General features: G+C 41.0%; 3 protein-coding genes across 3 annotated transcripts; all 3 read right to left on the bottom strand.

Moving 5' to 3' along the window:
• Window positions 1-5,597: 5,597 nt before the first annotated feature.
• On the bottom strand, window positions 5,598-6,779 carry LOC113317049. Its single transcript, XM_026565194.1, has 2 exons — window positions 6,687-6,779; window positions 5,598-6,567 (listed from the first exon to the last, which is right to left on the bottom strand). Exon 2 carries the CDS (start codon window positions 6,490-6,492, stop codon window positions 5,998-6,000), a length of 495 nt encoding a protein of 164 aa, XP_026420979.1. The 5' UTR covers window positions 6,493-6,567; window positions 6,687-6,779; the 3' UTR covers window positions 5,598-5,997.
• An 8-nt stretch (window positions 6,780-6,787) lies between these two features.
• On the bottom strand, window positions 6,788-9,230 carry LOC113317050 (lactoylglutathione lyase-like). The gene is made up of 4 exons (XM_026565195.1): window positions 9,119-9,230; window positions 8,809-9,039; window positions 8,022-8,097; window positions 6,788-7,183 (listed from the first exon to the last, which is right to left on the bottom strand). The coding sequence occupies exons 1-4, from the start codon at window positions 9,197-9,199 to the stop codon at window positions 7,140-7,142; spliced, it is 432 nt and encodes a 143-aa protein (XP_026420980.1). The 5' UTR covers window positions 9,200-9,230; the 3' UTR covers window positions 6,788-7,139.
• Window positions 9,231-9,373: 143 nt separating this feature from the next.
• LOC113319134 (pentatricopeptide repeat-containing protein At4g14850-like) lies at window positions 9,374-12,241 on the bottom strand. Its single transcript, XM_026567410.1, has 2 exons — window positions 10,415-12,241; window positions 9,374-9,959 (listed from the first exon to the last, which is right to left on the bottom strand). Exons 1-2 carry the CDS (start codon window positions 12,007-12,009, stop codon window positions 9,494-9,496), a joined length of 2,061 nt encoding a protein of 686 aa, XP_026423195.1. The 5' UTR covers window positions 12,010-12,241; the 3' UTR covers window positions 9,374-9,493.
• Window positions 12,242-13,035: the final 794 nt, after the last annotated feature.

Raw genomic sequence — 13,035 nt, 5'->3', positions numbered from 1 at the left:
AATCGTGTCTAAAGCTGGCGAGGGAGCTTATCGATTACTCAAACCAGACGGCAAACCCGAGTTAAAACCGTGGAACGCTCAACATCTGAAACTCTATTACCCATGAGGGGTTCGAGGGAAACAGGTAAACATACTTGTCATTCATTTCTTTAAAACCGCGAGGGGTAGGAAATATGACATGAGCGACCAATGGTCATTCGTACTCGGGGCAAAGCCAGTGAGGAAGTGCCGAGGTGACTTACACTCGAATGGTCATTCGTACTTGGGGCAAAGCCAGTAAGGAAGTTCCGAGGTGACTTACACTCGAATGGTCATTCGTACTCGGGGCAAAGCCAATGTGGAAGTGCCGAGGTGACTTATAGTCGACTGGCTATTCGATACTCGGGGCAGTGAAAGTGTGCAAATTCCGAGGTAGCCTAAGGGTACTGGTGGTTGGAATCTAGATACCAAAGTTTGTTAAGATACGATTTCTTCTCAGCTAGGTAACCTACTTACATCTGAAAGGTTACCCCCATCGCAGGTGGCCGTGACCACTTGCCCGAGTTGGTCGATAACCACTCGGGATTATCGGGCCTAGAACTAGGACGACTAAAACCCTTCCACTGAATCTAAAAGATAGTGATGAGATACCTCGGCTGGGACATGGCATCAGGCCCGATAACCCTCCTTGTTGAGTGTGTTCCACAGAAAAGGTACTAATACTAATGCATGTGACATCAAATGCAGATACGGAGCACAAACAACAAGATAGCAACCATAAAATTGAACAGCGTCAACACAATGATAAAGGCGGAAATTAAGGAAAAGAAAAAAGAAAACCAAGCTTGGCGACGCAGCACCCCATTCAAAGAAGTTGTTCAAAGAAGCATGGGTCAAGTGTTCAAACGAATTACAACCCGCAACAAAGGGCAAATTAGTGGCGCAACACTACAAAAGCGTGATCAACTCCTGGGTGGAACAGCACCGGCCACTCCCTTCATCTGAGCAACCTAGCGGCGCTTTTGCACGATGTACTCGTTTACACCAGCCTTGATCGCCTCAGCAAGCTCGCTATGATGAGTGTTTCTCTCGTCCACAATCTGTTGAGAAAGCTGCTCGGACCTCGACTCGGCGGCTTGGGGATTAACCTTCGTCTCGCCTTCAGCCTTCTTCCACTGCTCCACCTCTTGCCCGAGGTTGTGCACATCTTTCTCTAGATCCTTAGCACGACCCTGCTCGGCTGCAACAAAACATTATAAGCATGTTAAACACGGAATATAATAGAACACGGAGTAAAAACAACAAACTAAATCGGTCTTAAGGCCACCCCAGCATGCACTCCAAAGACCTGACAGGGTTTACAACACAGATTCTAACGACTCCACGGACTTGGACAACTCATCCTCGGCCTTAGAAAGCTTCAAAGTTAACTCATTATAGTATTGTTCATTGAATTCATTCGAAGGGAAATATTTCTTGTGATCGCTCCACTCGGCCCTCTGACGATTATAGGACAATTGTAGCATCGATAACTGGGCTTGGGTCCACTCTAGGTCACTGGACAGCTTATCGAAACCCTTGGTCCTTTCAAGAAGATCTCGGTTGGACTGTTCGGCCACAACTTTTTCCCTCAAAATTCGTCGCCGATCTTCATGAAGATCTCGATTTTGAAGCTTAAGGGAACCATTTTGACTCTCCAGATTATCGGCTAGTAACGTTTTATCACCAGCAAGTCTTTGAAACATGCCCAAGCGAGCCCGTAAGTTATCTATCTCCTTGAGGACATACTCAAACAGGCGATATCTGTCCAATTCCTATTGAAGTTGTTGGATCTCGGCTTCCTGTCGATCTATCTTCCCATCCTTATTGGAAATTCGTTGTCGAAGATTCTCCACAAGATCTTTCTCGATATCCCATTTTCTCTTCATAAGCCTATACTCCGAAGAAGCGTCTAGATCTATACTAGATATTTCGGCTAGAAGAACAATAATTGACTCAGGACATTGGTACGAAGAAATCAATCAACATAACTATGTAAACAATATACCTTGCGCATCGGCGAGTTTGATCTCCATATCACGAGATCGTTCCTTCTCCTGCTGAAGAGCAACCTCCAACTTTCTAATCTCTTGTCGGCGGAGTGCAGCCTCCAACCTCAACCGATTCAACGCCTACAAATTCCATCCCAAGACGAGATTAGTAAGGCCCGATAACATCAAAAGGAAGAGTTCAAACAAACCACTTACCAGATTATCAAAGACCGGCGCAATGTCATGATACAGGGGCACGACAGCAATCATCTTCTCATCAATATAGGAGCCGAACTCCTCCGAGTGTAATGCGCCAAGAGAATCACACATAGGGCCCGATATGGTAAAGGATGCCTGAACACCCGAGGGAGACCCAACATCCTTCTGGGGAAGCTTTTGGAGCGATGTTTGGGTCGGCCCCTGAGCTCCAGGCTGCACGATAGGAGTCACAATAGCAGTTTCCACAGGAACCTCCCCTTCATTCTGACCACCAACATCCTCACCAATCAGCTGGTCGTCCCCGGATATATCGTCCTCATCATCTTGATCGGGGATATCGATCACAACGTCCGAGCTTTTTAGCACCACTCCCTTCGCCGCCACCTTTCCTCGAGGAGGATTACGTATTGGAACCAAACCTTCACCACCAACAGTATCTGACCCTCCAACATCTTCATCCTCGCGCCTAGGAAATTTCTGCACAAGGTTCAGCGTCAGAACACGTGAAGGCAAAAAATCGGGGAAAGTACATGTACTTAGAATAAAAGTTATATGTTTGCTACCTTCCCCTGGTCTTCCTCGACCCTTGTGCCAGCGCTCCTCTTCTTGGAAATAGAAGCTGATTTAGTAGACTCCTCTGAGGCTTAACCTACGACAAGAAAGTAATCAATACACTAAGCCGATACAACAGGAATCAAAGAAAATGGAAATAAAACAACATACCATGTCATCGTTAATCACCCAGAATGAATAAGGCTCCGCAGGAAACTGAGGAGGAGGGAATCTACCATACGAAATTTGGTCGCGAACAAGTAGTGGAACCCGGTCCCAGTATGGGTCATTGGTGTGGCGAGCACGCTTGTTGGATCCTCTCCCAAGAGGATCAACATCCAGTATCAATCGTTCAACACCCTCAGGCATAGACTTTAGACGATGAGGGCTGGCAGCAAAACCAGCAAGGTCGTCGTTGGTAGATGTCCCGCTCCGATAGTTCGCAATGAAATTGGCAGAAGTATAATTGGGAGCATCTTCAGGCCTATAGGTCGACCAATCGGACGTAGATCCATGACCCTCGCCTCGGTCTCTCCACCCATTCATCAGGCGAAAAGTGTTGTTATTCCACTGGGTCAAGGCCCGAGCCGGACGCAGCTGCGATAACACCTCATAGAAGAAAGGGCTAGCAGGGTTGTACAAAGGAAAGCGAAGACCGAGTTCTAATTGCCCACGAGTAACGATGACTGCCTCGGATGACTGCTCACACCTATCGATATCGGACTTCCTCAACACACCCGTTTGGCCCGACATAGGGTCACCTCGTAATTTTGAAGACCAAATTCTTCCTTCAACTGTTCAATGAACTCATCATCAGACAAATCTTTAGAGGCCCTCTTATCAGACCTACATGAAAAAAAAGGAGAATCATCATGGAAAATGGAATTTATAGCGCGATAATCGTGATGGGAAGGACTCTCAAGCCAAAACAGGGAATCAAGAGAAACAACATCACCCTCGGAGAAGGTATCACTCACACACCTTTTTTCAGTCATTGACGGAGAAGAAGTAGCCATGGTAGAAAGCGAACAGAGAGATACGAACGTTGGTGAAGAGAGAAGCAGAAGGAAGAACTAACCACGACTGTCGCAAACCTCACCAACAAAAACAGCAAATCCGAAGACGGAGAAGATAAGAGAGTCACCAGAATTAATGGCGTCGGTAAAGTGGGAGGAAAAGAAAAAAGAAGAACAACACTTGGTTTCTCTGAAAAATGGCGAGCAAAGGAAAGAGAACATGAAGGTGGGTATTTAAAGGGTGCAGCGCCTCAACCGACAGCAACCGTTACAAGTCATAAAGGGAGAGTTAGTGGGAGACTGCATGGCGGAATTCTTGGCATGCTCGAGGACGTGGGAAGGTGGAGCGATTTTCTTTCCCTCGTGTCAAGCACACGAGCGAAAGAAGGGGCATAAATGTAGGTGTAGATAATCCATAAGGCTAGGTGGCAAGATCCTAAGTTGTGATACACCAAAGAACAAAGAGCGGCGAAGCACAAGATAGAACCAAACGGCGCAAAGAGCGAGGCATCACGTGGGTCGGACGTGATGGCCCAATAGTTGTCGGATGTGACGTGACCCTTATCCTCTGACAGGTCGGGCGAACAATCATAAAGCACTCGGTCAGACGAAGGAAGATGGTCAAATAAAGGAACGAGAAGAAAGAAGGGCGACATCGTGTTAACCAGACGATTAAGACTCGGCCTCGGGTGAAGAACTATCGGTCAAACCAGAAAGTCGGGCGAGCAGTGAAGGTCCGATAGGGAACAACTAAATTGATGTAATGTGACCAACATTGTAATTCTGTTGTATGTCGACCTTGGCCTATAAATATAAGGGCAGGTCGAGAGAGAGAGGGGGGTTAAGAGAGGAGAGAGGAACAAGTCATCATACTTGAGTTGTGAGAGCTTCACCACTTGAGAGGGAGAGAACAACTTGTAATCAAAGAAGAGCAATAATAACATTCATCCTTTCACCCCGTGGACGTAGGTAATCATACCGAACCACGTCTATCCTTGTGTCTACATTTGTTGTGTATCTTCACTTTGTGTTGAATCATTTCTACTTCGTTGGATGCGGTGTGTGGTTTTATGCCACTACAGGAATATTGATGGTATAATCCAAAATCAATTCCGACAATTTAATCTGATTTTCTTCTTCTTTAATAAGAGATACTCCTGATGGAAATAAGTTTTCTTCCTATAATCTTGTAAATTCAAACGAACCTGGATGCCCTAAATCCCTCAGAATGAATATGGATTCAAAGGAATACCGCGTTGGATAGTCGATGTTCTTGAATTGAGAATAGCAAGTCACGAACCAACGATCAAGGTTGAATAATTAGTCCTCAAAACGAAAATAAAATGTAAAAACAATCAAATAGTTCTAATATTAAAATATATGTGTTAGTTTGGTCCTGTTGACTTGCTTCAAGTGCTAGAAGGTCCTTTTTCAAAAATTATTATGGAACTTGAATTTATATGGAATTTAAAAATGGATTGGATGGACTTTCGAATAGGACATGAGGAAATGATAAGAGATTACGGTACACACGTCATTCCCTAGTGTGCCATATACTATACAATGTGCAATTTTGAAGGAGCGTAAAAACAAGCTTAGCTAACATGTACTAATTCTCTGCCATTTCAATTTTGAAGGAGCATAGTTCTCTACCATTTCAAATTCCACTGAAACATTCAAATTATAGCCTCCCAAACTCGTCTTCATGCCGCTCTCGCAACTTGTAAGGTATTAGGTTGTAAATCTGAAACCTTTTTTTTTTCACAAGAAAGCTCATGTTTTTTTCTTTTTTCTTTTTTGACACAGCTGGGTTTAAGGGGAAACCATAACCTTACAAACTAAACAAAATGGAAAAAACAACAAAACCCAAAAAAGAAACTACTATCTACAGTAGACCTTACGGCTACCATCCTCCTCAGTAATTTTCCGCAGCCTACTGTCAAAACTACCCAGATCTACTTCAACAAAACATCCAGTAGGATGAATATCAGCAAGATAGTCAGCTTCCCTATTTGTCTCTTTATACACATGAGAGCACCTAACTGTTTTAAACAGCTTCCTCAAGAGAACAATCCTTCTCCGTATGTGCCTTACACTCCAATCAGGAACAACATTCTTATCAGAAAGAAGATGAAAAACAATGATGGAACCAGTACTAATATGAATTCTTCTGTAGCGCTTAAAATTTGCCAATTTCAAACCTAACTCAACTCTCTGCATTCATGAGCCACAACAGTAGTAGGCACAACACCGCCACAAGCAGCTGCAAGAGGAGTACCCATATGATCACTTATAATAGCACCACTGCCAGCATAGGCATCTTTAATTGCCCCATCAATATTTACCATAACTTCATTCTCACTAGGAAAAAGCCAAGAGCAAGCCACCACCTTTTTATCTTTATAAACATAGTCAATACCCCAAGCATCCAACTGTCTTCTAGTATGAGGTTTATCCGGTTCAGAGAGCTTTGAAGCTATACATCTCAACCTGACATCAGTAACAATAATGTGGCTAACCCCATCAACACTCAAGCTCTGAGAAGAGAAAACCCTTCTATTTCTTTCTTTCCATATGTGATATACATAGCTATAGAGCTTTCTAATTGTAGCCACAGCCCCATCTCCTTTGAATTCATCCTGACACCATTTTAGCTCAACATCCCAAGTGTCAAAGCAATCTCTCCCATAACCCATCTTAAGCAAAAGGCCCTTTCAGATAGAATTAGAAAAAGGGCTAGAAGCAAACAAGTGGTCTTCATCCTCAACACCCTGATCACACAATAAGCAAGAAAGCTCATGCTGTCTTCTTGTTATCTTGGCAGATTTGTAACTTTTTTTTTCTTCTTTGTTTTGACACATCAAATTTTCAAATTTTAACAAGTACTCACCGTGCCCATATTGAGGACAGTATTTGTCAAACATGCAGCCCTAGCGTTACCTACAGATCAGCATTAAGTTAGAACATGAATATAAAGGAGGACTTGTAAGCTTTTCACCAATAAATCTCACGGGAATGTCTAGAGTTCAAGCAACTGTAAGATACTACTACTTCCGACAGATAAAAAAAACACACTATTTATTCACCAGCTTGTTATTCATACTACATAGAACTAATTTACATTCCTTATTAATATTACAGCTTCAGTAGATATAGCTAGCCATGGTGTTGATAGTATTGGTAGCAGCGGTTCCATTGTTCCAACATGTGACCAATGAGAGAAACAGAGAAACATGTCTTCTTATCAATTGTTAGAACTGCATTACAAAGTTGATGGTGATGCACGTTTTACTCGATGTTGACACGACGTAATGTTTCCTCACTGATGGCACTAACCAAACTTTCAGAGTTTTGGAGCTTCCCAATCTCCAAACTCTAAACCATTGCCTGCACATTTTAATACGTTAAAAACTTTGCAGTATCTGAAAGTTTACACGATATAGTACAACTATGAACATTAACTAGTTAACATGCCTTGACAGAAAAATGTTTAAAGGCACTTGTAACACAAAACAACATTAGCCTGTGCAAGCAAACTATCTTCATTGGTATTATCAACTTTACAGAAACAGCATATTGTGTGAATCTGGATTTTTAGATAGATGAACGACATAAATTACTAGGTGGCTGTTATCAGCATTGACCCTTAGAGCATCAATTTATTCCCGTTATCAATGTTTGTAATAGCTTATTCCCACAAAGATTGAAGAGCCATAAAGATGCAAGATGAACGTACTCCCAACTATGAACAACAGCAAACCCAGCACAAGTAGTATGCACCACATGAATCGTGAAGTTGAGAATAAAGATTACTAGAGTGTACAAACTGATGCATACCATAAGGAGATGAAGAGAGTTAAAAACAGCATTTTCACCGAAATACTTGCAGCAACACAGATGAGAAAGGTTGAAGTGGGTTCAAACTTACTGACTCTGACGATTAAATTAAAGTTCAACTTTTGACAATTGACCTAAAAGAAGAAGACAAAGTGGAATGGAAAGAAGAGCATTGCAATGGAAACGATTATAGTCATAGAAAATGTTATTCAAATCACCCGTGTATTAGCTTTCCTATAAATGTCCCTTCTAAGACATGCTATTGCTATAGATTCTATACTAAGTAACTTCAGCCTTGTGCCACCTTAGTTGTGATGGTTTTTTCCAGACAACCCTCCCTAAAATCTGATTCTTTTTTAATACCACGCAAAACAAAGGACATGCTTACCGTCTGGGTCGAAGAAAAAGACTTGCTTAGTCTTTCCATCAGGCTGCGTCTTCTCAAACGTCTCAATACCTTTGTCCTGTAAATATCATACCATAGTTTAGCAAAACTTTCCAGAAAAGTTAGAGAGGAACTTCTAATTATCGACAACAATCAAAAACCTCCACCAATTCTCATTTTCAGAACATAGACTAAATCTGCTAAAAGAATGACAAATATTGAAACTTCAAACACTCTCCTCTCCTAATATTCTACTATGGAGTAAAGTGTTAAACTTTGAAATGTGTCATACAATTAATTTTGTGTAGGGATTTGTTATTTGATTTGGTCTTTAGATATTGGGATATTTTGATTTTGGGTCCCATAAAATGGTATACCTTTGCATTTGGAGCCTAACTTTGTCCAGCTTTGAGTTTGGGTCCCGGTCAAAGGTTGACTATTCTTGACCATCCAACAATCAGTTAAATATGGGTTATTTTAACGAAAATATTACTTTTTATTTATTTACTAACTCTACCAAGTTATCCAAGACAGTGAAATGACTAACGAAAACGTTTTATTTTTGTTAAAATATCTCATATTTAACTGATTGTTGGATGGTTAAGAATAGTCAATCTTTGACCGGGACCCAAACTCAAAGCTGGACAAAGTTAGGCTCCAAATGCAAAGGTATACCATTTTACGGGACCCAGAGTCAAAATGTCCCTTAGATATTTTAGCTTTAAGGGTTCCCTTCAGGCCTTTTCTAGTTAACTAAGGACAATCGACCAAAGACACAGATAGGAGTTACCTTTAGGGTTTGAAGGACAGTATCATAATTTGAAACAGCAAAACAAAGATGATGTCCTCTTGGAAGATATTTTGGATCAGTAACACCTCCAGTAGCACTCCATGGACTTTCTGGAAGCTTAGCTTCTGGGTTTTTCTCAATGAGATGAAGTGAAGAAACAGGAGAAATCTTCAACCAGACCACTTTCATTGGTCCGAAATCAGGGGTTTCAATCCTTTCAAACCCAAATATCTGCAATTAAAATAACATCATTTTTCAATTTCAATAAACTTTATAAAAATATTTATCTTATTAATGAAGAAAAGGTTACCTCTTGATAGAATTTAGTAAGACGTTCTACATCTGGGGTTTCTCTTGCTATGTGATGAAGATAAACTCCTGCTGCTGCCATTTTTGTTAGGTTTTCAGTCTCTCTGCTTGTACTGATCTTCAGCCGAATACAAACAACATTATATAGTGGTTACCGGCCAAACTAATTTCAAAATCACATTTATGTCCACTGAATCAAACGGCTCCTTTTCACGCAAGTTTTTCATCCTGTGGTTAAAAATTACTAAACTGGGAAGCATGATTCATACAGTAAACTGTTGGTCAATTATCGGTTAGAAAATTATATAACAGCCACAGCATGAAAAATGCTTCTGTTAATCTGGAGGGAAAAGTTTAGATATCTGAAAAAGAATGATTACCAATAATCGTTACAAGAGCATAGGTTATCTTTAAACCGATGAAACCGGCTATTATCTCTAACAATAATTTCTCTACCAACTATACCTGATATAAACTTAATTGCACTATGACAATCTCCACAGACTCTAAGGTTCTTATTGATTCTTATAGGTATTCCAGGAGATGTAGAAATGAGCCCGAACGCTAATGCGAGTTTTTCGCTATGGTACCAAACTTCACATTCTTTTTCTTCCTCTTCCAAATCATAAAGAGCGAAATTGGTGTCTGGGATGAATCCAGCTGATTTCATGTCGCGTCTTAGTTTGGATAACACTATCTGGATTTCGGAGTTTCTTTCATGGGAGGTATCTTTTGCTTGGAAAACATGTACAGATTTTTTCACTTGAATCCAACTGCAACCAGGGCCTTTCTTAATTCCTACATTCTTCATTTCCTTCCTCACATATGTAGCTTCGTCCCACCTAAATCATATGCTTCGAAATAATCAGACAATTGGAAAAAGCTACACACGTTTTTTTTCACAAGAAAAACTAATTTGTTCAAGCGAAGTTATGATGAAGAAAAACAGAACTATAGTTAATCCCGCGGTAAGGATATTAAAGTTCGCAAGTCAACTCGTAGGCATACCAAATTGAGTTTAGGATCGGCTATGGACTACAGCTCTAGGGTTATCGTCACACACAGGCGTTGAAAAAAGAGTCAGGCAGTCATTCTTACAGGGAAAAACCACTTGCTGCAAATGTGCAATTCAGAGAAAAGGTCACCTATTTTCAGTTTCTGACACGGTTTATGTTCATTTCACATTAAGGGTTGGGCAGCTCTTGTAAGCATATTTTTAAAAATCAATTCTAACCAAGGGTTTAAATCATAGTAGGCTCGGAGTCCTCCTGTTGAATTTATGAGTTTTGGAGTTTACCTGCCAGCCGCTGCAAATGTATTTGAGAGCACGACATGGTTGCCCGAGTCTAAGGGATCGAGTTGAAACAAGTTCTCAGCTACTAATTTCCCCAAAGATGGCTGTCGGTGAACTCTACATGCCCCCAACAGAGCTCCCCAAACTGAGACATTTGGACGAATCGGCATTGATTTTATGAATTCATATGCGTCCTCCACCATTCCGGCTTTCCCTAGCAAATCCACCACACAGGCATAATGTTCGACCCCTGGCTCAATTTGATACCTTTCCCGCATCATATCAAAGATCTTTTTCCCCTCCTTCACGTATCCAGCCCGACTACATGCTGACAGTACGCACACAAATGTCACATAATTCGGCGATACACCATTTCCACCTTTAGTCATCTCCTCAAACACTGCTAGAGCCATTTCAGCATTACCTTGGTGAGAATACCCGCCAATCATTGCATTCCAAGTTATCAAATTCCTCTCTGGCATATCAAAGAAAGCTCGTTCAGAATCCTCTACACTTCCACATTTTCCATACATATCTACCAGAGCACTTCCAACATACACATTCCCTTCCACACAAGACTTCACAGCTAGACCATGCATAGATCTCCCTAGTTCAAGTCCAGCAAGACTAGCACAAGCACTTAAAACACTTGAAACCATAAAATCCGTTGGCTCAAAACCTTCTTTTCGAGCTTTCAAAAATGTCTCACAGGCCTTTTCTTCCTCATAATTTTGTACATAGGCAGAAATTAATGAACCGTATGAAACATTGTTTGGTTTATAGATTCCACTAAAAACAATTTCAGAAAACTCAACCTGCCGACACTTCCCGTAAAAATCAATAAGACCATTACCAACTGAAACATCATTATTCGACCCACTTCGGATCAAAAACCCATGTAACTGACGCCCAAGCAAGATATCAGAACTATCAGCACAAGCATTAAGAAACGCACAAAAAGTAATCGAATCTGGACTCCCGCCCACACGGCGAAATTCAACAAATTTACTAATTGCATCGTGAGTATAACCACCAAGCACTGAATTTGAAATATAAGCATTCCAAGTAGCAAGATTCCGTATGGGCATTTCATCGAACAATGTGTTAGCGTCTTTTCTAATTTCAGTTTTACAGTACATGTCGAAAGCACTACACCCTACAAACACATCAGACATCAACCCAACCTTCACAGCGAGCCCATGAAGTTGTTTCCCAACTGACGAAGCTCGAATACCGGACGAAGCTTTAAAAGCACAAGGGAAAGTGAAGTCATTAGGTTGTATTGATTCGCGGCGCATATTAATGAAACATTCTAAAGCTGGAATGAAGTGTCCATTTTGAACAGAACCAGCAATTAGAGCAGTCCAAGTAACAACAGAACGGTCTGCAGTTAGTGACAGGACAAGCTGAGCTGAGTTTTGATGATCAAGCTTGGAATACATGTTGACAAGGTGATTGGATAAGAAAGAAGGTAACGAGATAGTTAAGGTTTTGATTATCAGAGCATGAGTTGCTCGACCGTGACGAAGAGACCGAATTAAGACGGATGATTCGATTAACGAGCCAAGCGCTTTTGGAGTGAGGAAGGAGGAGGACATTGCTTTCAGTAAAGGTCATGGCGTCTGTTTAGATGTTTGGCGCATGGATAAAGAAAGAAACGGGAGAGAGTTCATATCCATATAGGAGGGAACAAAATAGTCTTGCGGTTATACAGACTACAGTTCTTGCTGGTTAGTGTTATACGATCATCAGGTCCCCATTGGCGGCAAGGCAGAATGCTACGCCAAAAATGCGAATTTATTTGAAAGCTCCCGCACCATCTTCAAACTAAACGCTTAAGGCAGCGTTGGTTCGCAGCAAGAAGGAAATATGAGCATGTTCGCTTTGAACGTGGCTCTAGAGAAGTGAATTTTGTAGCTGATGTAACGGAAAAGCATGGGTGTGAGGCAGATATTGGTATTTTTGAGAGTTATTCCGTGAGGCCTGGTTTTCTCGGAGCCGTGGAATGGCGATAAAAGTTATTTTCAAATACTTCTAAATAATCTTTTGATCTTACTTTTCCTCAACATTTTGGTTCATCTTTTTATGAACCCACAATTAGGATACTTTCACAAATTGGGAATACTCACGGTTATATGGGGCTGGATTTTGACTAAGGGGTATGTTTTTTAAGAGGAAATGTCAACTCTATCCTTCACCATAATAAAACTAAAAAGAAAAACTAAATCATTTTTATTTGGTATCCCTCGAAATCTACTGCACATCTTCTTTTTTTTCCTTTTCTTCTTCCCTTCTTCCATAACTCCTTTATTTCATCGTTAAATAATCTACAATTCCAAAAAAAATTCTTCCATTAATGCCACCTATAAAAATGATACTTAATACGAAACAATGTCCTGATTCCCATTAATTTTATTAGTGTTATGATTAAATTTCTTAGGTTTTAAATCTAAATTTAGGTCAAAAATAAGCTTAGAATTGAGCAGTCGGTATTGGTCTTGGTATGAATGCAATACCGACTATAGTTGTCGGTATTGCTTTGTCTATGAATGCAATACCGATAGTCTGTTGTTTTGAACCTGCTGTGAGATGTAAATTGTTCTCCACGTACGCACCTCACCACT

This window comes from Papaver somniferum, chromosome 10 (assembly GCF_003573695.1).
Source record: "Papaver somniferum cultivar HN1 chromosome 10, ASM357369v1, whole genome shotgun sequence".
NCBI classification, from domain to species: domain Eukaryota; kingdom Viridiplantae; phylum Streptophyta; class Magnoliopsida; order Ranunculales; family Papaveraceae; genus Papaver; species Papaver somniferum.
The sequence above is the reverse complement of the archived record's forward strand: the minus strand, read 5'-3'. Positions and strand labels throughout refer to the sequence as shown.

Bases quoted from the DNA above. Each gene is read 5' to 3' on its own strand.
- LOC113317049 (XM_026565194.1), bottom strand. From the start codon at position 6,492: ATGGGTTATGGGAGAGATTGCTTTGACACTTGGGATGTTGAGCTAAAA.
- LOC113317050 (XM_026565195.1), bottom strand. From the start codon at position 9,199: ATGGCAGCAGCAGGAGTTTATCTTCATCACATAGCAAGAGAAACCCCA. The intron at 8,098-8,808 runs GTAACTCCTATC...TGATATTTACAG, and splicing joins CTGTCCTTCAAACCCTAAAG to GACAAAGGTATTGAGACGTT. The intron at 7,184-8,021 runs GTAAGCATGTCC...TAAAATGTGCAG, and splicing joins CTTTTTCTTCGACCCAGACG to GCAATGGTTTAGAGTTTGGA.
- LOC113319134 (XM_026567410.1), bottom strand. From the start codon at position 12,009: ATGTCCTCCTCCTTCCTCACTCCAAAAGCGCTTGGCTCGTTAATCGAA. The intron at 9,960-10,414 runs GTAAACTCCAAA...CATATGATTTAG, and splicing joins ACATTTGCAGCGGCTGGCAG to GTGGGACGAAGCTACATATG.